Source organism: Monodelphis domestica, chromosome 4, assembly GCF_027887165.1.
Source record: "Monodelphis domestica isolate mMonDom1 chromosome 4, mMonDom1.pri, whole genome shotgun sequence".
Classification (NCBI taxonomy): Eukaryota; Metazoa; Chordata; class Mammalia; order Didelphimorphia; family Didelphidae; genus Monodelphis; species Monodelphis domestica.
Genome location: NC_077230.1, coordinates 289,313,696 through 289,334,614, shown reverse-complemented (window position 1 = coordinate 289,334,614; position 20,919 = coordinate 289,313,696). Strand labels below are relative to the sequence as shown.

General features: G+C 34.8%; 1 protein-coding gene across 2 annotated transcripts in view; it reads right to left on the bottom strand.

Annotated features, from left to right (window-relative positions):
• The window catches only part of MPHOSPH8 (M-phase phosphoprotein 8), a 79,982-nt gene that overhangs the window by 21,093 nt on the left and 37,970 nt on the right, over positions 1-20,919 (bottom strand). For both annotated transcript variants that reach the window (XM_003341323.4, XM_056794664.1), the window contains exons 6-10: positions 18,219-18,341; positions 17,801-17,889; positions 13,556-13,696; positions 12,890-12,976; positions 4,255-4,409 (exon numbers count right to left, since the gene is read on the bottom strand). In XM_003341323.4, the coding sequence (XP_003341371.1) occupies positions 4,255-4,409; positions 12,890-12,976; positions 13,556-13,696; positions 17,801-17,889; positions 18,219-18,341 (595 nt within the window). The remainder of the gene's footprint in view (positions 1-4,254; positions 4,410-12,889; positions 12,977-13,555; positions 13,697-17,800; positions 17,890-18,218; positions 18,342-20,919) is intronic.

Here is a 20,919-nt window from a genome sequence, read left to right as displayed (position 1 = left end):
ATTAGAAATGTCCCCCCAAGTACTACTTTGGCTACATCCCACAAATTTGGGTATACAATGTCGTTGCTGTCATTCTCTTTAGTGATGATATTTTTTCTGAGTTGTTCTTTAATCCATTCATCCTTTAAGATTAGGCCATTTAGTTTCTAATTAATTTTTAACCTATATTTACAGGGCCCTTTATTGAATATTATTTTTATTGCATTATAGCCTGAAAAAGATGCAAAATTTGTGCTTTTCTGCATCTGGTTATAAAGTTTTTATGCCCTGATACATAGCCAATTTTGTTGAAGGTGTCATGTACAGCTGAGAAAAAAAAGTATACCCTTTTCTATCAAACAATTTCCTCCAGTGAGCAAAAATACCTAACTTTTCTAAAATTCTATTCATCTGGGTCTGACAGGTAGAAGATGATATTTCCCACTAGTATAGGGTTTTTTTTTTACCATTACCTTCTGCCTTAGAATCAATACTAAGTATTGGTACCAAGGCAGGAGTGGTAAGGGATTGGAAATTAGGTTTAAATGACTTGTCCAACGTCACACAGCTAGGAAGTGTCTGAGACCAAATTTGAACCCAGGACCTCCTGTCTCCAGCCTGGCTCTCTATGCCCTGAGCCAACTAGCTGCCCCTCCACTAGCATAGTTTTACTACTTCCTACTATAACTGATTTAAGTTTTTCTTTAAGAATTTGGATGCTGTACAATTTTATAAATATGTTAGGTATAGATATTAATTCACTGTCTCTGCTACATGTTAATGAAATAATGTTTCCTTGTTTATCTCTTTTAATTAGGTCAAATCTTAATTTTCTTTCATTTGAGGTCATGACCGATACTCTTGCTTTTTTTTTCACTTCAGCTGAAGCATAATAGATGTAGTTCCAGCCAATTACCCTTACTCTGTGTGTGTCTCTTTGCTTTAAGTGTATTTCTTTATAAATAAAATATGGTAGGATTCTATTTTGTTTGCTATCCATTTCAATTATATAGGAGTGTTCATCCCATTAAATTATTATGATTACTGTGTATTACCCTCTATCTTATGCTCCTCACCCCCACTGTTTATTCTTCTCTTTTTTTATCCTGTTCCTTCTTCAAAAGTATGCTGTACTTTTGACCACTACATGTAATTTCCCTCCTTTCAGTTTGCCCCCAATTTTTTATACCCTTTTGCTTCTAGTTTCCTTTAAAAGTAAGATAGACTTCTATACCCAACTGAATATATATGTTATTCCTTCTTTCAGTCAATTCCAATGAAAGTAAGTTCCAAGCACTGTCTGCCACACCACCATCTTCCCCCTCCACTGTTAAAGCTTTCATGCCTCTTTTATGTGAGATAATTTTCCATATTTTTCTGCTCCATTCCTCCTTTGCCCAATCATTTTTCTCACACCTTATTTTTTTTAAATCATCCCATCACTCAATTCAGAGATATGCTCACAAGTATCATCTTCCAATATAGAAATGTGAGCATTTTAACCTTATTCTCTAATCATTTCTTTATCATGTTAATTTTTTACACTTCTCTTGAGCCATGTAGTTGAAAGTCAGATTTTATTTTCAGCTATAATCTTTTCATAAGGAATGCTTGAAAGCTTTCTATTTCATTAAATATTCATTTTTTGTACTGTTTTTAAAGATATTCTTGGTTGTAATCCTAGCAACATTGCTTTCTAGAATATCATATTCCAAGCCTCTGATCCTATAAAGTAGAAGCTGCTAAATTTTGTGTGATCCTGACTGGCTCCATAATGTGAACTGTTTCTTTCTTCCTGCAGACTAGATTTTCTCTTTTTCCTGGGAGTTATGGGGTTTGGCTATAGTATTCCTGTGAGTTTTCATTTGGGGATCTCTTTCAATAGGCGATTGGTAGGATTTTTTTTCTTTCAATTTCTATTTTATCCTCTGGTTCTTGATTATCAGAACAGTTCTTGATAATTCTCAAAAAATGTTTAGGCTCTTTTTTGATCATAGCTTTCACGTAGTCCAATAATTCTTAAATTATTTTTCCTTGCTCTATTTTCCAAGTCAGTTGTTTTATCAATGCGATATTCACATTTTCTTTTATTTCATTCTTGTTTTTCTTTTATTGATCTCATAGTCATTGGTTTTCACTTGCCCCAAAATAAACAGTTATTTTCTTCAGATCTTTTGGATCTCTAAGTGAATTTTTGTGCCTCTTTTACAGTTTGGTCAATTCTGTTTTTAAAGAGGTTAGTTTCTTCAATATTTTTTTTTCCTATCTTCTCTACCAACCTGTTGGTTTTCTTAATTTTCTCTATAATTTATTTAATTAATTTAGAATATTTTTCCATGGTTACATGATTCATATTCTTTTCCTCCCCATAGCAAACAAGCAATTCAACTGGGTTTTACATGTATTTTCCATATTCTAGTTCCATATTATTAATATTTGCAACAGAATGATTATTTAAAGTCAACATCCCCAATCATAAAACCATCAAAACATGTTTTTCTTCTGTGTTTCTACTCCCACAGTTATTTTTCTCGATGTAGATAGCATTCTTTCTCTTAATTCCCTCTGGATTTTCCTGGATCATGACACTGCTGCTAGTAGAGAAATCCATTACATTAGATTATGCCACAGTGTATCAGTCTCTGTGTACAATGTTCTCCTGGTTCTGTTCCTCTCACTCTGCAACAATTCTTGGAGGTCAATATGTTCACATGGAATTCCTCCAGTTCATTATTCCTCTGAGCACAATAGTATTCCATCATCAACATATACCACAATTTGTTCAGCCATTCCCCAATTGGAGGGCATCCCCTCATTTTCCAATGTTTTGCCATCACAAAAAGCACAGCTATAAATATTTTTTTACATGTGTTTTTCCTTATTGTCTCTTTAGGGTACAAACCCAGCAGTGGTATGGCTACATCAAAGGGCGAGCAGTCTTTTAACGCCCTTTGGACATAATTCCAAATTGCTTTACAGAATGGCTGGATCAATTCACAACTCTACCAGCAAAGCATTAGTGTCTCAATTTTGCCACATCCCCTCCAACATTTATTACTTTCCTTTGCTGTCACATTAACCAACCTGCTAGGTGTGAGGTAGTATCTCAGAGTTGTTTTGATCTGCATTTCTCCAGTAAGAGATTTAGAACTTTTTCATATGTTTATTGATTATTTTGATTTCTTTATCTGAGAATTGCCTATTCTAATTTTCTTACATCATTCTTTTCCTGATTTTTCCTCTACCTCTCTTACTTGATTTAAAAAAAAAAATTAAACCCTGGGATTTTAGATCTGTGACCAATTCACATTTTTTTCCCAAGCTTTATATGAAGACATTTTGACTTTCTTTTTGTTTGGTTTTTTTGTGACTTGGTCTTCCCTGTCACTATGGGATTTTTTTAATGTTTAATTTTTTTTTTTGCTGTTTGCTAATTTTTTCGAGACTTTTTACTTTTAACTTAACGTTAAAGTTCAGCTCTGTTTCCAGGAGGAGGGGGCACTATCCCAAGCTTCAGGCCTTTCTTGCTGGAGTTTCCAGAACTAGTTCTGGGGGTCTGTAAGTTTTCAATGCATCCAAGGTAGTAAGATCTCAGGAGAGGTGATGGTCACTGTTCTCCTGGCTCATGTTCTGGTCTTTACCCAGGAAGGAACTTTTGTTCCCCTGTAGCCACTAGCATGATTATTCCTCCTGGCTCTAGGACCCTGACCAAGTGCCCCTATTCTTTTGCAATTGTCCCCCCTTGTATTAGAATTGAGGCCAGAGTTCTTCCTCCCATGTGAGCAAACAAAAGCATGCCTCTCCACCTTGGAACCATGAGTATGCCTGTTTTCCTTTGGTCACATGTGCTATAAGTCTGTCTGGCCTTGGGATTCTGACCCAGAACTACGAATGGGAAATGCAACAGGGTCCTGAACAAGCACCAGCAAGGGGTACTGTGCAATATCTCCTTTCCACCAACTGTACAATCCATCTACTATTTGTCAGCTGAGAGCTCCTGAAGCTGCCACTGCCAATGCAAAGGCCTCCAAGCCCTAATACTAGGCAATTGTTTAATTTGACTTCTTGTTGGTTTTGCTGTTTCAGAATTTGATTTGAGATGCTATTTTGAATTGTTTGTAGGGAAATTTGGGAGAGGGAGGCTAAGTGCTTTTCTGCTCAATAATCGTGACTCTGCCTCTGAAATTATAATTCTTAAAAATATTTTGCAACTAAAATAATTACCATGAAAACCCTAAGTAAATATAGCTTTAACCATCTCAATTTAATACTTACGTTTCTAAGTGACTTTTCAGCAGGTCATATACCAATACATTATTACACTGCTTAGCAAAATGCAAAGCACTATTCTGATGTTTTGACAAAATGTTACAATCTGCTCCACATTCAATCACAAGCCTTACAATATCCGAGTTTCCTCTTTTACAAGCCTGTAAAACAAAAAACATTAAGGTGAGTAATTATATAAAAGTGAATTGGAAAGAGTATTATATATATATATATATTTTTTTTTAATATATGTTTTTTTCTAAATAGAGTCTTTCTGAAAACATTCAGACATAAAGGGATTTTTTTCAGAACAAGGAGAGGGTTTCTACACTAGGGAAAAAATGGCAAAAATAAGGTTCTATTTGTACTACACAGTTTTGGTACTTGCCTAAAGACTTAAAAAATAGGAGGGCTTTAAATCATATTTTTTAAACAATAAGAATAATAGCACTTTAAGGTTTGTTATGTTTTACAATATCTCACTTTGTCCTCACTTAAACAACCCTGGAAGTAGGTGCTATTATTTTACAAATACTAAGATACAGGAAACTGATTTGGTCAGCATCACACAGATATTATCTGAGGATGGATTTGAACTTGGGTCTTTCTGTCTGTCTCACGGCCCAGTCCTCTAGAACTCCACTGTGCCATGAAGCTAGCAAGTGCCAGGCCATTTCAGAAACTACTAAAAGGATTATCATTCTACTATACTCCATTGATTTTAATATCACCCTCATGGTTGCTAAAAGAATCAATCCTTGACAAAAGCATTTTTTCTAGACTTGTTTTCTCTGTGATTCTTTGACTATATACTATGTCAGGAATCAGAAAGCAATTTCATATTCATCTTAGCAGTTTTAAAATAGACTTTGCCTTGCATTGACCTAAATATAGTAAATCTCAGGCAGCACTGTAAAAGATGGTTAAAATAGGGTCAAGACAGTTTCCTTGCAGCTTGAATAAAGTGTAAATAACATATAAAGTGATTTTCTTTCTTATTAACAAATTTCAGCTTATAAGTATGTCTTTATTGTTATTTATCTTACTAATTATTCCTCAGATCTAGTTTTTGAGGGTATTTTTCCTGTAAATTAAAATATTTACATAGATTAATAAAATATTTTTGAAGATAATGGGAAGGCCTGGATTATAATACTGTCTCCGTTCCTAAGGTACTTACTTACCCAAGTCAAAAACTTCTCTGGCACTTGCCTTCCTCATTTGGAAAATAGGATAGTGAACTAACCATCATCTACTTTCTAGTATTTCCAGTTCGAAAATTATATAAATAATCAAACTTTTGAAACAATTGAAATATCCATCTTTTTCTGAATTAGGGCAATAATAAAACATATAATAAAGCACGTTTTAAAGCATAAAAAGTTATTAATGGGAAATAATGAGAATAAAGGGGTGAGAGAATAGTTTGAAATTAAATGGTGGAAGCAGTTGGATGGCTCAATGGACTGAAAGCCAGGGTTAGAGACAGGAGGTCCTAGGTTCAAATCTGGACTCAAGACACTTCCTAGCTATGTGACCCTGGGCAAATCACTTAATCCCCATTGCCTAGCCCATATACCACTCTTCTGTCTTAGAACACAGTACTGATGGAAGGGTTAAAAAAAAAAAGAAATTAAACAGTGATATAAAGCACCCCTGAACATGATAGGATACAAACTATCTACTTATTAAAGATACTATTTCTAGGTTATCCTTTCCCGGAGTATATACCTTTATGAGTAAGGCAAAATATCAACAACTTATAGTTTTTATGGTCTCTAGCCTGATGGTTAATCTGTTGCTTTTCTCCTATCTGTAAAGAAATTATACCATTTCTACAGTGTCACAGAATAACTATAAAGAACAAATACTTGGAGTATATAAAGCAGTTTTCAAAATAAAATCAATCTGTATAAATGCCTTCTTCTGTATTTATATTAAAGAGATACAGCTTATATTTAGATTACCTCTCTATATTTGACCACAGTGAAATATATATATATATATGACATATATATATGTTCTACTTAACTTATAAGAGCTACTTAATATTATTTGAAGTACTATAGTATAGTCAAATAAAACCCTAAATTTGAGACTGAAGACCACTCTCTGAATTTCAGCTCTATTACTTATTCCTTGTGTGATTTTGAGCATATCATTAATATATCACCTCTCAGTCTCTGTTTATTCAATTGTTATTATATAGGCTCTAAAGCCTATGATCTTATAATGAAATAAAATTATTATTAAGAGAGGAATCCTAATTGTTAAGATTACTTTGGAGTTGTTTTAAAGAAGCATTAAGAGATTTAATGGAATATTCTTTATTCTTAGAGGTTTTTCTCATGGTAACAATTTATTCTGTAATAGTCTGTAAGTTTACAGGTCTTGTATATTTATAAATATCATCTACTTTGGAGTATAATAATATTAATTCAAAAACTATAAAGTTCAATGATGAATCACAGAATCTGTTTGAAGAAACTCTAGACACTGTCTCCTTTACCTGAACAAGATCCATATAATACTTACTTGAAGCTCTTCACAGTAAGGAGAAAGTAACTGCTGCTCAAAGCAACCCATTCTACCTTTGAATAATTCTAACTGTTGGGAAGTTTTCTCTGACCTCAATCCTGAATTTACTTCTTTGAAACTTCTATCTATCCAGTCTTAGTAAGCAGAAAAAGCCTAATCCATGTATCACAGAGAGCCCTTCATAAATTTCAAGATGTTTCCACTGTTTTTTCCTTTTTAGGCCTTTCCCAAAAATCCCACACTTTAACAAATATGTATTTGCTGAACAAAATATAAATGTGAAGTGCTTTCCCATCTATTATTTTATTTAACCTCCACAATGACCTTGTGAGATATCCAGGATAGATCTTAATCTCCATTTGGATGCTAAAGATGTTTTCTCATTGTTCAATGACTAACCAGAGGTCAGAATAAGTAAGCAGCAAAACTGATGATAGACTTCTTATCCATTCCACTATACTCCCATATTTTCCGTCTCTCCTCTCCTCCTCCCACCAACAACTTCGTATCTGTGTACAGTCTTTCCTTTTCAGATGTACTAATGTCACTTGTCCTGAAACAATTTCTTTTTAGCCAGGTCTATAAATTATCCCAGACACTGAGTTCTGGCTTTATTTAAGCCTGATGCTTTCTCCTGCAAACTACTTTCTGTGTCTTCATCCAAGGCATTGATAATAATTAAACAGAAGAACTACAACACATATTCTGTCTTTTGGTACAGTGCTTTTCAACCCTCATCTGTATCCCCTGCAAATACCAAAATACAAGTTCTGGCAGGTTATAATAAGCTAGAGTCTGGTAATAAAATATATGTCTGTTGTCTGTAACCAGCCTACCTAACTTTGGGAAAGTAGTTAATACTGCATGAGAACTCTGTTGTCCCCCCAACCTAGAATTACCCTTTCCCATAATTCTTTTTTTTTTTTAATCTTACCTTCTGTCTTAGAATCAATACTGTGTAGTATCTTCTAAGGCAGAAGAGTGGTAAGGGCTAGGCGATGGGGGTCAAGTGACTTGCCCAAGGTCACATAGCTAGGACGTGTCTGAGGCCATATTTGAACCTAGGACCTCCTGACTCTGGGCCTGGATCTCAATCCACTGAGCCACCCAGCTGCCCCCTCCCCAATTCATCCTAAACTTCAAGGTTTATCTCAAATCCCATCCATTTTTTAAATCTCTAACTATACTTATCTTTCCCCTTGTTGACATCCCTTAGTAGTTATCATACAGAATAAAAAGTCTGGTCTTACATAATAATTTATCTGGAATTGCGTTCTAACAATCTCAGATGTGAAAGATTCCTTTAGTCACACAGAAGATAAAATATGAACAATGTCATCTTTTTTTCTCTCACACAGCATCAGCACTGTGTTGATATAAAAACCACAAGACAAAAGAGGATGTGTGTGTGTTCTAAAGAAGAACTATACTAAGACAGGAAGAAAAAGTTAGAATAGAAAACAATTTGATAGTATAAACAAGGAAGATGAACTAAATCTAAGATGTCTCAATATAGAAATAAAATTTTGGTTCTGAAAGTGAAGTGAAATTAGTCTATCAAAAGCAAAAGAGAACAAAATAGTAAGAGGAGAGATAGTCTGAGCTACCAATCTCTTCTTGGGGAATCAAATTAAAAAAGATTCTACAATAATTATCTTAAGGTGCTGGTAAATGTAACTACAACTTTCAGGTCTGACTGTAATAAAACTTTTCTCTATTTTATGAGTCTAAACATAATAGCCCCTAGATCACCATGGTGGCTCTCAGGAGAGGGCCTACAAAGCCCAGCAATTTTTTTATCAGGTCTCTTTAGTTATATTCAAACAAAAAAACTGACAAAGGAATTAAAATAGCAATAATAATAGCTAGCATTTTATAGCTACTATGTGCAAGACACTGTGCTAAGTATTTTACAAATATTGTCTCATTTGATTCTGACAACAAACCTGTGAGGTAGATGATGTTATTATCCTCATTTTATAATCAAGGAACCTCAGACAAACAGAGGTTAAATGACTTGCCCAGTCACATAACTACTAACTGTATGGCTGGATGTAAACTCAGGTCTTCCTGATCCCCAGCCTGTCATTATATTCACTGGGCTACCTAGTGGCTATAAAGAAGTTTATAAGAATTTTTATATAATGTTTTCTTCTAGTACCAGTGATCTGAAGGTGCGGGCTCAGGGTTTGTCTTTTCTTAGACAATACATACTACCTAGAATGTCAAGACATTCATTAGTAATGTGTAGGATATTAATGCAACAAAAAACGTCACTACATCACTCTAAATAGGAAGATATCAAAATTGTTATTAAAGCTCATTCTTCTCCCCAGGCCTATATCTTCTATGAAGCTTTTCACTTTCTGAAACTTAAGTGTTTTAAATATATTTCATTCACTCACTGTCATAAATGGCACCCCTATCTTCTCAATTCCCTGGAATTGGGACTTTTAAAAACTTTGCTTGAACTTTGTAATTACATCCTATTTTTTTCTATAACTTGCATAACAACTTTTTTCTGTTCTTTTATTTATCATTGAGGATCACCTGACTTAAAACACTGATATGGTATGGTAGGGTAGAGTAAAAGAGGAGCTGGATTTGGAGTCAACATTTTACATAAGGAGTTTTTTGATTCCAGAATTCCCACTTCACTCTTTCCCACAGATGCCTTCCACTCATCTTTTATTTATATATACTGTATATGCATATTTTCACATGTTCTCCTCCATTACACTATAAGTTCCTTGAGGGGATAAGCTGTTTTAATTTTGCCTTTGTATCCTTAGAGCTAAAGAAAGTGTTTGGTACACAATAAAAGCTTATTACTGATTTGATTGAAATCATATCCCTGCAACTCATTGCCTATCTAACCTTGGGCAAGTCACTTAGCCTTTCTAGGCCTTATTTCCTAATCTGTAAAAAAAAAAAAGGAGCTGTACCAAATAGTTTCCAAAGTTCTTCCCAGCTCTAAATCTATGATTCTATAATTCTCACTTGTATCATCCAAAACCAACAGTGGTTCCCCAAAGCTATTCAAATCTAGTTCTTAATTATAGGTTGCAAATCTCTCTATTTATTAGTGCTCATTTCCAAAATTTAATTGCCTTCACTTACTGGTAAGCCCCAACTCATCATTTCAGTTAAAAACATTTAAACTTAGGTATAAAATTATCTGCCAGATTGCATTTTTCCTTCAAGTTATTCTTCCTATTTAAGATACCCTCCCATGCCCAAAGGGCTTTAAAAGACTGACTGCCCTTTGATCCAGTCATACTACTGCTGGGTTTATACCCCAAAGAGATAATAAGGAAACAGACTTGTACAAAAATATTTATAGCCACACTCTTTGTGGTGGCCAAAAATTGGAAAATGAGGGGATGCCCTTCAATTGGGAAATGGCTGAATAAATTGTGTTATATGTTGGTGATGGAATACTATTATGCTCAAAGGAATAATGAACTAGAGGAATTCCATGGGAACTGGAATGACTTCCAGGAATTGATGCAGAGTGAAAGGAGCAGAACCAAGAGAACATTATACACAGAGACTGATACTCTGTGGTACAATCGAATGTAATGAACCTCTCCATTAGTGGCAATGCAATGACCCTGAACAACCCAGAGGGATCTATGAGAAAGAACACTATCCATATTCAGAGGGAAAACTGTGGGAGTAGAAACACAGAAGAAAAACAACTGCTTGATCACATGGTTCAATGGGGGTATGATTGGGGATTTAGACTCTAAATGATCACTCTAGTGCAATTATCAATAATATGGAAATAGGTTTTGATCAATGACACATGTAAAACCCAGTGGAATTGTGCATCGGCTAAGGGGGGGGGGGGGTGGAGAGGGGAGGAGAGGAAAAGAACATGAATCATGTAACCATGGAAAAATACTCTAAATTAATTAAATAAAATTTTTCAATTAAAAATGATACCCTCCCCCAATAGCCTCTCCAACTATTTCATTTTCCTTTTTATAAATTGCTTAAAGGGGGCTAGGTGTCTCACAAAATTGAGAGATAGGCCTAGAGAGGGGAGGCCTTAGGTTCAACTCTGGCCATCCTAGCTGTATGACCCTGGGCAAGTCATTTAACCATCATCCCTAGCTTTTACTGCTCTTCTGCCTTGGAATCAATACACAGTATTGATTTCAAGATGGAAGGTAAGGGTTTGAAAATAAATAAAAACTGCTTAAATCATTTTTTCACTTAAAAAACAAGTAAAACCCTTACCTTCTATCTTAGAGTCAATACCATGTATTGGTTCTAAGGCAGAAGAGCAGTAAGGGCTAGACAATGGGAGTTAAGTGACTTGCCCAGGGTCACACAGCTACGAAGTGTCTAAGGTCATATTTGAACCCAGGACCTCCCATCTCTAGATCTGGCTCTCAATCCACTCAGCCACCCAGCTGGCCCCTAACCATTTTTTTAATTTTAAAAATTTTCTTGCAATTTTTTGCAGCATGGCTAATATAGAAATATATTTTGTGTATATCTTGTTTTCTCAATGAGTAGGAGAGGGGCAGGAGGGAAGGAGAGAATTTAGGACTTTGAATTTAAAAAAGAATGTTAAAAACAATTACTTTTAAAAAGTTTTGGGTTTCATATGAATATTCTTTTACAACAATATGGAAATATATTTTACATGATAATACATGTATAACCCATACCAAATTGTCTATCATTTCCCAGAGGGAGGAGGGAGCAAGGAAAAAAGCAACTTGGTTCTTGTATCTTCAGAAAACATGAAGAAAATTGTTATAACATGTAATTGGGAAAATAAAATATCTTTAAAAATAAAAATTAAATTAATAAAATGCGACTTAATCATTTTGTAAGATTCCACCACAAGGTCTATATTCAGTGCATGTCAAGACAAAAAGAAAAGTTGTATGTATACTAAAATTACACTGATTTCATTTTTGTTAAAACTGGTTTTTCTTTTTCTTTTGCCAAATTAGGGAGGGATAGTGAAAGGAAGAGGGACATAGCAATAAAATTGACAAAAAGAAAAAGATCATGGAAGCATTTTTTTACATGCATAGAAGAAAAAACAGGAAAGCAGGATGTATCTGAAAGTATTCACTTGTTGGATGTGCTTGTTGCCTAAAATAGAGGGGGGATCAGTTTGATTTCTAGAACTTTTTCTGTTCCACTCTACAGATGACAATGCTTGCTGGACTTTATATTTGCTAAGAATGCAAAAGAAAAAAGTCAAAGCAGTCCTACTGGTCATAATAAAGAACTGAAAATATATGTCTACTAACTAGAGATGTGCTAAACAAACTATGGGATATGGATACAAAGGAATATGAATTACTGTGTTGTAAGAAAGAATGAATAAGAAGAGTTCAGGAAAGCCTAGGAAGATGTATAAATTGATCCTGGGAAATTAGCAGATCCAAGAAAATAATAAACAAAATGACTACCACAATTTAAAAGGATAGGAAATTCTGAAACTGAGCACCATTTTAATCACAATGACCAAATTTCACCTGAATGAAGAGATAAGAAAAATGTATCCTCTTCCCTTCTATAGGTGAGGGAATATGGGTATGGAACACTGAAAATAACGTCAGACTTGGAAGATACACTAATATATTGTTGAACTGCTTTTCTTCTAACCCTGAATTTTTTATTCTTGATGACTTTCTAGTTGGGCAGAGGAAAATGATATAAGATAATAGAAAACCAAATTGTTAATAAAAACCCTTTAATATCTTCCTAGATTAATCCTACTTGCCTCTAAAAATTCAAAATATTTCAAAACTTCTTCAATGCAAGAATTTTAAATATTATAGTACATGTTATTTTTTTTAAACTCTCATCTTCTGTCTTAGAATTAATACTAAGTATCAGTTCCAAGGCAGAAAAGTGGTAGCAGTTAGGCAACTGGGGTTAAGTGATTTGCTTAGGATCATATAGCTAGAAAGTACCAGAAGCCAGATTTAAAACATTAATTTTTATATTGCTTTTACATCTGTTCTTTCCATCTAAAATGGTAGGTCTTTCTTGTCTTCTTACTTGCTCTCTTTCCATTCTAACATCTATTTTACAGTATCATATATGTTCACTGTAAAAACAGTTTTACCTTCATTAAAGCTGTTTCTCCATTACTCTGCTGAACATTCACAAAAGCTCCCGCTTCCAAAAGAATTGCCACTGTAGTTAGAAAGTTCTTTGAAAAGAAAAGAAATTGTTAAACTGAAATTCCAAATACATTATTTTTCCAAATAACAATCAAGAAATGTATAATTTTGAATATAAATAAAGAATATAAACCAAAATCTGCACAAACTAATGATCCCATTCCAATTTTTTTAATTATTTGGCAATAAAAAATATAAATCAAAATCTATTCCAATCAATGACCCATTTCTCACAATGGAATAATTTCTTATTTTTTCCATTTATGAAACATTCCCCTCTCCAAGTTTCCTTTTCTATCTACTTTCTATCTACTGAGTCACCTAACTGCCCCAAATATGCTAGTTTCTTATGGACAGATTTATCTTTAAGTAATACTGCCTGATACCACAGTTTCTTTTGGGAATTATTATTTTGAGTATTTCATTAACTACCCCACATAAAATGTTTATGACTAAAAATTTTTTTAATTTATCTCTTCCATTTGGATGCTATAAAATCATGTTACTGACTTTTGGGGAATAATCTTATGAAAGCACTTCCTGGATCTAACAGTTAAGTCATTAAAATGATTATCAAATTGATTCAATGGAATTTAAAAGTAATTAACCTTCTCAGCTGCATGAATGAGAGCAGTAGTTCCATTTTTTTGTCTACCATTAACTTTAGCTCCTTTCTTGATAAGGAGCCTGAGTAGATCATCTTGCCCTCCTGCTGCTGCAAGCATCACCAGTGTCATTCCACTAGAATCCTTTATTTTTTAAAAGAGAACAGAAATTAAAGTTTAATTTAAAACACACTTAAAACAAAGCCTTTAGGGGGCAACTGGGTAGCTCAGTGTATTGAGAGCCAAGCCTAGAGATGGGAGGTCCTAGGTTCAAATCTGGCCTCAGACACTTCCCAGCTGTGTGACCCTGGGCAAGTCACTTGACCCCCATTGCCTAACCCTTACCACTCTTCTGTCTTGGAGCCAATACACAGTATTGACTCCAAGATGGAAGGTAAGGGTTTAAAAAAAAAAACAAAGCCTTTTGAGAAATGAGTTTTAAATTCAATGTGACATGAATCACTGCAATGACTATTAAGTACTGAGGGTGTACAGTACAAAGTGGATAAGCCCTGAATTCACAAAGATGAAAAACTGCATAGCTCATAATAAAAAGAGTGAGACTTCACCTTCCAAAAATGCACATTTAAAAGTTCTTTTCACAAGTCAATTTCAGAACATTAGCTCAGGTTTCATTCCACCCCGATTGCCCTGAAAGCCAAAAAAGATACTGTAATGAAAAAACTGACTTCTTTGAAGGAAGAAGTGGAAAAATTGTCGCTTTTCTCAACCTTCTTAGCAAATGAGGGCCCTTTGGAAAATGAGACTCCCTCAAAAAGCCCTAAGAGGTCATTAATGAAGTTCAGGACACAAGTAAAATACGTGTGTTTGACAAGTTAGATGTTAGATGAACAGAGGACATTGGACCAAAAGAACAGCAAAAGTAGTATAAATGCTTACATGCTGCTAAATAAAAAAAAAATTTTATCAAAGGGAAATGTGTGACAGTGAAAACATAATTTGAAATTCTCTAACCCTAAAATATTATTTTAAAGTTCTGATTTTCTTCCAGATAGCATGCACGCGTCATTTACCTCCTCCACTTTATCCTCTTCAAAATGAAGAGTATTTTCAGTAAAAGTAAGCTCAGTAATTCCTTGAAAATAAAAGATTCTTCGGAAACATCTCCATGTACTTCCCACCAAATGGCAGGCTCCTATGTGTATGGGACATTGATGGCAGCAGGATTTAAGATTTATCATGGTGGTCAGTCTAAATTCTTATAACTGTAAGTCAAAAAGATAATGGCCTGTTAACTTGACAGAAGACCTGTTTTTTGCCATGGTTTGGGTCTCCAAAATTTTATTCTTGTATTACTGCAACCATACTCCCTTTTGGTGATGCTTTTTTTTTTTTTTAACCTCTGCATGCCATCTTGGAATCAATAATGTGTATTGGTTCCAAGGCAGAAGAGTGATGAGGGCTAAGCAATGGAAGTTAAGTGATTTGTCCAGGGTCACACACCTAGAAGTGTCTGAGGCCAGAATCTCTTGTCTCTCAGCCTGGACTTATATGGCAAGGCTATCACAGAGGTAGCTAAGCCTACAAAAGCAGTGGACTCTTGAAGTGTAGGCATTACTAACAAAATTTGAAATGTGAATATAAAGAATAAAGTAGGCAAGATAAGTTTGGAGTATTCACAAAATAATATTAGCTGGCTAGAAACAATTTCTGCAAAGTGAATTAGGCCAAATCAGGGAAGAATAAAGAAATAACCCTCAGTTGATTACTTTTTTAAATACTAAAATTAACCTCTTCATAGCTGTTTCTTAATAAATTAATTGAATATGCAATCAAATTTACCTTATGAACATGAGAACTTTAGCATTATTTTAAAATAAGAATCTTGCCATTTAAAATCAGCTATAAGAGCCTTGCCTGAAAGACCTTAATTTGCAGGGAATATGCAGCAATTTCTTCCCAATATGTAGCCTACTACAGTGTAACACAGAATAGAAAAATAAGAATTGCTGAGAGGAATGATCAAGTAGAGAAATCTGACATTTTATTTACCATACATTTTTATTATAAATTAGGGAATACATTAGCTTTTCTAGGTAAAAAAGGGCATATATTTGACATTTCATATTTTGACAAGATGAAATAGGGATATGATTACTGTTCTAAGGTAGGTTGGAAAACTTCACAAGAGTTTGAAATCAAGGGCAATTTATGCTGCATACATGTGAATCATAACTTTATTTTTTCTTCCATTGAAATAAAACTTCTAAGTTTCTGACATAGGAGTGTATGTATGTATGTATGTATGTATGTATGTATGTATGTATGTATGTATGTAATATCTTTTTGACAGGACATTTTTCTATTTTTTTCTTTTAAAAATTTGTATATGTATATGCCTTAATCAGCAAACACTCCATATCTCTTGCTCATCTTCTCCACTCCCTCAGTTGAGAATGAAAAAATAAAACCTCTTACAGAATTAGTATAGTAAAGCAAAACAAAATTTTTAGGGAGTTTGTTGCTAGGGCTAGATTTTGTACCTTTTGTGCAAGGTTGTTAATAAAACTCATTTCTCTTTCCCTCTAGAACTCTCATTTCATTTATAAAAATATTTTAAATTCCTGATCTGGCTCTTCAAGAAATTCTTCAATTCAGACCCAAGCTGTTTTTTCCCTTGGAGCTTTGTTTATAGATGTTTTAAGTCATTCGCTTCTTTAGTATTTGTTCCTTGGGCATCCCTGCTACTAGAATATCTCATTATATTGAGGTTCTTTTCTTGTTGACCCACTTTTCTGGCCTACCTCCTGATTTTGGACTTGATTTAAAGCTAGACAACCTTTAGTAGCATTTTTGAAAGGTGGATCTGGGCCAGTCCTATTGAAACATTCTTGGGCTACTGGGTATTGTGTTAATTGCAAAATCTCAGAAATGGGCTGGGGATTTGCAAGCTTTTAGTACTCACAAAATAGTCTAATCTAGGGCATAGACTGATTGTATTCCCCCGGTCTGAGTTCTTCAAATTCTTGATTTTGTTTAGATCTCAGCAAAAGAAGACTGCTACTGAAATTTGTGTTCTGTCTCATTCCTCCCACCACCCCCCTTACCCCACCCAAATCAGACAGCCAGGAAGTTCTAATGGTTCAGGGTGGCAGAATTGCAGGCTTCCATTTTGTTTGAGAATTCCTGCACTGGTTATTCTTCAACAGGATTCAGACTAGTCTAGACATTAGAACTGAGACCCTCAAGACTCTAAGATCTGATTCACATTATTTCTACTTGCTTTCAAACTAAACTACTCTTTCAGTGATGAACTCCCTAGGGTGTGCAAACATTGCTTACAGAAGAACATTCCTCTTATCCAGAAGTCCCCATCTCAATCTGTCCATGATCTGGGACCTGAGAATAAGTAGTTGGTGAAAAAGCTGCCAGTTGGCTAATTTGTTCCTATCAAGTGCCTAGCTGTGGGTTTGGGACTTCTTTTTATACTGTTGTTCACCTTTTCCTCTATACTCTTAGCTTTCCACAGGTCTGTCCCCTGGCCAGACTCCTCCCCTCAAGTGGTCAGGGACTTCTTTGGCAATCTTTTTGTGGTGACATGGGCTGGGAAAAATGAATCACTATGACTTTTGAATGGCTTTTCCCATTAGGTTTTGGCCAAAAATACTGGATTTGTGTTTTTTAGATATGTTTGAAAGAACGTGGAGTAAATAATTTGCTTTACTTTTTCCTAGTATTCCACTATCCTGTCTCTATCTTTGAATTGGAAGATTACATTAGAAGAAGTATTTTTTGAAAATGTACATAAGTGACTACTAAATTGAGGAATTTTTCTTTTGACTGGCTATTCCTAAATTTTTAGGATATATTCTAGTGAATTTTACTTTGGGAATTATTGCTGCATTCTGAATAAAAATAATTTCTTAGTTTTATGGGGAAAATTTTGTTTAAAGTATCTATAAGAAAAATGAGAAAATCTAATTGTACAATGCTCTAATATGTACCAAAAAAGTAAATAAAATTATTTAAAACTGAAACAATGAAAAGAAGGTCCAAATTCTGATAAGAAGTATGAAGTTCATTGAAAAAATTGCATTAGGTAGAAATAATACAACTCAAACATTGGTATTTATAACAAAGAAGAAAGGAAAGCTTTTAAAAAGGCCATGAGATAAGTAACATTTTAAAAGATATTTGTAACAGTTTCTGATGTCACATATTAACTTGCTTACATTATTAGAGGAGCTATATTTTAATGAAATTTTCACAGAAACATTATGCTATTACCTCTTGGTCCAAATTGTAGTCCTCATTTGAATTAAGTGCAATCTTCACTGTAACATAATCCCCATTTTTCACTGCATCCCTCAGTAAGTCTAAAGAAGAAAAAGAGTCTTTTTAATACCAATTCGGATTTCTGCATTTAAAAAAATGCAAATTGTATTTCTAATATGTGGTGAGTGGCATTGTGGATAAGAGTGCCAGGCTTGGAATCAGGAAGATTCCTCTTCCTGAGTTCAAATCTAACCTCAGACACTTACTAGCTGTATGATCCTGGTCATGTCAATGAACTCTTGTTTGCCTCAGCTTCCTCATCTGTGGCAAACTAATCTAGTATCTCTGCCAAGAAAACTCCAAATGGCATCATGGAGAGTCAAACATGATTAAAAATGACATATCATCTTACAATTTTAAAAGTACTTACTACTTGGTATAGCATCTGCTGTTGTAAAATTCTCATCTTCACCATTAAGATGTTTTTGAAAATCTTCCAATTTCATCCATTCCAACTGCAAATCCATTCCCAAACTCAAAACTTGCTGCCTGTCTGTTAGACAAGCAGATGGTTTATTAAAATCTTTAAGGTGATCAAAATATCACAAACATTGTTTTTTTTTCCATCTTCCAACATCATGTGGAAACTAAGAACAGTGTCAAGGGAATCTTATCCCCACCCCCTCCCAGTTCATCAATATTCCCCACATATTAGTTTGACTCAGTGAACTTTTTGAACATCAATAAAATAAAGTAGGTGGGGCATACCTGGGTTTCTTGGATGGACACGGGGCTGGAGAGACAGGTGAGGGAGAGAAAGATTAATGGAGAATAGGGGAAATGTGGTCAGAGGACTTAGAGTAAGAGATTTTAAACTATGCTAATCTACCTTTCCTATTAATAAACTTTATAAAATTAATAACTGCATAGATATATTAATTTTCAATTATAGTTGGTAACCATTAGAAAGGCTTATTTTGCATTCTTAAATTCTTCTGAGAAAAGTTCTGAGTAAGTGCTTAGGAAAGAGTAGGGAATTTCACTGTTCTTTTGCTTTGATCACCTTGGCCAGGACAGGAAAGCCATGATTTTTCTTTTCGGGTTCATCACACCGGATCAGTGAGCATTTCCCTCCCACATGATTCCCCACCACACTACATTACTTTAGCTTTGATACGGGTGAAGTGGTAGAGAAAAAAAGTCCCTGCTCCTAAGCCCCAGCTCCCACACCTTTAAAAAACAAAAACATGGCATTTCCCACCCCACATCCAACAGGCCACAATGCCAAACCCACATGGGACACTGCCTCAGTTCCTCTTAGCTCAGTAGAGCTCAGTGCATGGGAATAAGCCCCCCTCCCCCCATTCCAAATGGGGCTCGAGCCTTTCTGTACAGAACAAAGGGGGTTTTAGGACCCAACAGGAAGCAAGGTCCTAGTGCCACTTCACTCAGTCCAGTGCAGCGCAGGGCGGAGGAATGGATCCCTAGGACTCCTTCTAGGCTGGGGGGATTAGAGTTAAGAGATCGCTGACCCTAAGACCCAGTGCACCCCCCCCCAAAAAACCCCACACTGAGGGGCTGGAGCAGAATGCCTGTGGTAGTTGGGAATTCCCTAGCTTGGTAGTTTGAGAGCCAGACCTAAAGATAGGAGATCCTGGGTAAAAACCAGCAAAACACTGACGCTATGCTCCACTCAACGTAGCGGGGAGAGGAGCCCCTTAAATTAATCCGGGGGGTCCTACCAGGCTGTTGATTAGAGTTAGGAGCTCCCTGTCCGAGACCCAGCACCCCCAACTTTGAAAACTCACGGCTTTTACCTCTGGTGGAGGGGAAGAGACTTAACTCAGTTTTTCTTTCCCTTCTCTCTTCCCCAGCCAAAAATATTCCTTAGAACTAAGCTAAGAGGAAGTGCTTTTGGGGGGGGGGGGGTCTTTTCTCTTCCCCCTCCCACATTTCTTCTGGGACTTAACATCTCTCTAGCTATTTTTAGATACGGCCTAACTGAAAATGTGTTCCACTCTACATGCAGTTATAGCACCACCTGCTGTCAAGAATTAGAACTGCAGGAAAATTAAGACAATTCCTTTGCTATAGCTACTAGTAATCTAAAATAATGGTATTAAATTACATTTAAATAAAGGGATTATTCATAGTTAATGATTAATAATATTGGATTAAAATTAAAAAAATTAAAATTTCCAAAATTGAACAAGGCCAAAATTAAATCAAATTAAATGCAGTATTAAGGAATAATTTTAGAACACAATGATATTGATAATACTATCTATAACAATAACTATTAATTTTTAATAACTATTATGAGTCACTACCAACTATTATTAATTATTATTGATAATTGATACTTGTTTATATTTATTTACTATTAATTATAAATAACAATTATAATGAATACATATTGTTAATAGCAATTATAATACACACTCATTGATACTAGCGCTGTGCAACAATTATTTATTTCCTCATGTTAGCTTATTTTTTTAAACTTACTCTCATTGCCTTCCACAATAACACTGAAGAAATTTATCTCCATTTTTTTTTTTTTAGGAACTTTTCATTATTTAAGCTGACAATTTAACAACACTCAGATTAGCTTAATTAGGCAGGTTAAAACAAAAAGACTTGACACTTTGGGAAATACTGTAACAAATCAAGGGAAATTAGGAAATCATCCTCCAGATTCACCCCTGCATAAACTTTTTAATTGTTTTTTTTTTTGAGTCAGCTCAAACCAAGTTTTAAATGATCAGAAATTCTTCAAGAGGGTTGTCAATTCCTGAACTAGTGATGCTATTTGTTGCTTTAAAAGAATTTGTGTCAACTACAGAAGAATCTATCTGTAATACATTATTATAAGGAGGAGTGGCTAGGTAGCTCAGTAGATTGAAAGCCAAATCTAGAAATGGGAGACCCTGGGATCAAATCTGGCTTTACTTTCTTTTTTTTTTTTTAATTTTATAGTATTTTATTTGATCATTTCCATGCATTATTCATTAAAGACAAAGATCATTTTCTTTTCCTCCCTCCCACCCCCCGTAGCCGACGCGTGATTCCACTGGGTATCACATGTGTTCTTGATTCAAACCCATTGCCATGTTGTTAGTATTTGCATT